Source organism: Montipora capricornis, chromosome 9 (genome assembly GCF_036669925.1).
Source record: "Montipora capricornis isolate CH-2021 chromosome 9, ASM3666992v2, whole genome shotgun sequence".
NCBI lineage: Eukaryota > Metazoa > Cnidaria > Anthozoa > Scleractinia > Acroporidae > Montipora > Montipora capricornis.
In genome coordinates, this window is record NC_090891.1 from 18,377,653 (window position 1) to 18,380,152 (window position 2,500).

The following is a 2,500-nucleotide window of genomic DNA, read 5'->3' on the forward strand; positions in this document are numbered from 1 at the left end:
ATGATGATGGACGCACAATGACCGAAGCTGAAGCTTTCCAAGTTTATGCTTATGTCACGACGAGAATTATCACGTGTAAACCTAACCGCCCTTTTCATAAGTATAGGCCAAAGTGCAAGCACAAGGAATCACCTGCTTTTGGCGAAAAAGTGTCCAATCCTACACTGTTAAAACTGATTCGGGAGTTTATACGGGTATGTGGGATTATACAAGGGAAAAGGACAAGTCAGATCTATTTCTTTACAACACTACACCGCTATAATAGGGAATAAATGAAGAAGCTACAATGTTTTCAATGAAACCGCCTTTCGGTGCAATTCCTGTATTTCAGTAGCTGCTAGTTATCAGAAAAAAAAACTTTTGTTTCAAAAGAAGCAGTCTTCTGATTGAAACGAAAAAAACCTGAAGATTTCACCAGTTTTGTGATAAGCAAAAGAAACGCCCAAAATCAGTAGCTCTTTAAATCATTTGAACTAGGGTATGGACGATTGGAATTGACAGAACAACAATTGAAAGAGGAATGAGATGGTGTCGGATTACAAAACCAGATGCGAACTTAAATACTGCATTACCTCGGGCAACAAGTTGGTTGTGTCTCTCCTCATTGAAGACTGTCTCAAAGTTGTCCTGTAATCGAAACGTCACAGGCGTTAAATCATGGGCCAGTTGACGAAAACGTATTACACGGCATTCATTCTTCCAAATCGTTCTTATTCAACCTACGACTTGCACGGCTGTCTCTCAGTTCTTAGGAAGTCTACGGAACCATTTACTTCTCAAATTGACTTCTTTAAAAAGCTTAAAACCTTCAAACTACAATCTCTACCAGATTCCTGCTTAATCGGGCGAAATCAATGCTGCTTGAAACAAGACCTACGTGTATCGAACGTCAAGCGCGGTTTGAAAAAATTAAGAGACTCGACGATCGAAAGACGAAACGTTGAAAGGGGTGATGGTCTAGCCACTTATTGCTCTCGATTTAACAGTGTTTTCAAGCAGTCCCGTACTGGCTGTTGATTTAACGACACTATAGTCTCATTTTACTGGTTGTGCCCTTCTTCGAATTTGGACCTTACGACCCATGCAGATGCCAACGTTCAAAAAAGTCACGGAAAAATCGAGGGTTTGACCAAATAACACAAATGAAAAAAGTGCTTAGTATACTATTTCCTACCGACAAAAGTTTCCATTTTCAATCTATCATATCAACTAAAAGCCATCTTTCAAAGGACAATTATACTCTTGTTTGAACATTTACTCCCCTACTGACCGCTTGCTTTTTTACGTCCTTCAATAATGTCGCTCTCACTTCTTCATTCGCTTCATCCTAAAAGCAACCACAGGCAATAAGGTTTTAAAAAACACCACATAATTGCACGATTGTAGTATAAAAAACACAAAAAGTTTTCGATATATTTAACAATTATTATATGAGCGCTCGTTGGCTTTAACCAGTCTCAGTATCCAACAAGTACGAATGAAATAATTGTCTTATCAAATTTTCATTAAATTATACTTTTTTCCGCCATGTTTCACTTCCTGCACAAATTGTTCAGCTTGGCAACACTTGACGCAATCGGTTTCCATATTAGGTCATTGGGTATCTGAGCTGATAACAGAGATTGCGTGAACCAATCAGAAAGCTAAAAACGCAATATCCGAGATAGGACATTTAATAGCGTATATTTTATGCAGCGCGACCAAGTTAGCTAAGTCCGCAACGCAATTAATGTATTTCACAGAGTCTTTCAATTTGCTCTTTACCGAAGCTTACTAGAGAGGCTTAAATGCACTAATGGGTCTTTATTACAAGATTATACCATATGGTAAAGTAACTCCCAGTCACCTTTCCGGGAGAGATAAACATTACCAAATAAGGAGCTCGAAACAGAAACAAAGGCAACGCCATTGACCCACTGTCCCCTGCACGGTGGACCAGTGATCTACCAGCTGAAGTAATCGGTCAGCAAATTTACACACGATAGTACTTAAAGCTCTCCGGTCGCAGAGCCATCATGTGGACACGCCAATTGTCCACCCCCCTCCCTCCCACTGTCCAGATCAATTTGATAACACAACAAAAACGCACAATATAACAGTACCTCGGCCTCAGTCCTCATAGTGTCTAGCATGCCTTCCACACTTTTCCTGTATTTTCCCCAAAAGTTGAATCCATTTTCCTCAAGGCCCGGAGTCCTTTCCAGCCATTCCTACACGTGATATCAACAGTATGAGGGATCAATTTGTTGCATTAACAGTTTTACCCGAAGCCCATTGGTAATGAAAAGTAATTGTTTTAATTGACTTTTCCCGTAATGAATTATTTTCTGGGTTGTGAATTCATAATCACCAATAGATTCAATTTAACGAACGTACCTGAACAAGAACTAACAGAGAAGGAGTTGTTTCAGATTCTTCCAATTGTTTGCCATCATGTGAATCGAATACTTTGCTAAAGCGAGACAAATAAAAAAGCAAACAATCAATAAATCAATTCACC

At 39.3% G+C, this 2,500-nt stretch overlaps 1 protein-coding gene across 1 annotated transcript in view; it reads right to left on the bottom strand.

Moving 5' to 3' along the window:
* Positions 1–2,500, bottom strand: part of LOC138017046 (tryptophan 2,3-dioxygenase-like) — a 21,133-nt gene that overhangs the window by 9,100 nt on the left and 9,533 nt on the right. Inside the window, exons 9-12 of the mRNA XM_068864256.1 lie at positions 2,377–2,452; positions 2,103–2,210; positions 1,271–1,327; positions 573–627 (exon numbers count right to left, since the gene is read on the bottom strand). Coding sequence (XP_068720357.1) covers positions 573–627; positions 1,271–1,327; positions 2,103–2,210; positions 2,377–2,452 — 296 coding nt within the window. The remainder of the gene's footprint in view (positions 1–572; positions 628–1,270; positions 1,328–2,102; positions 2,211–2,376; positions 2,453–2,500) is intronic.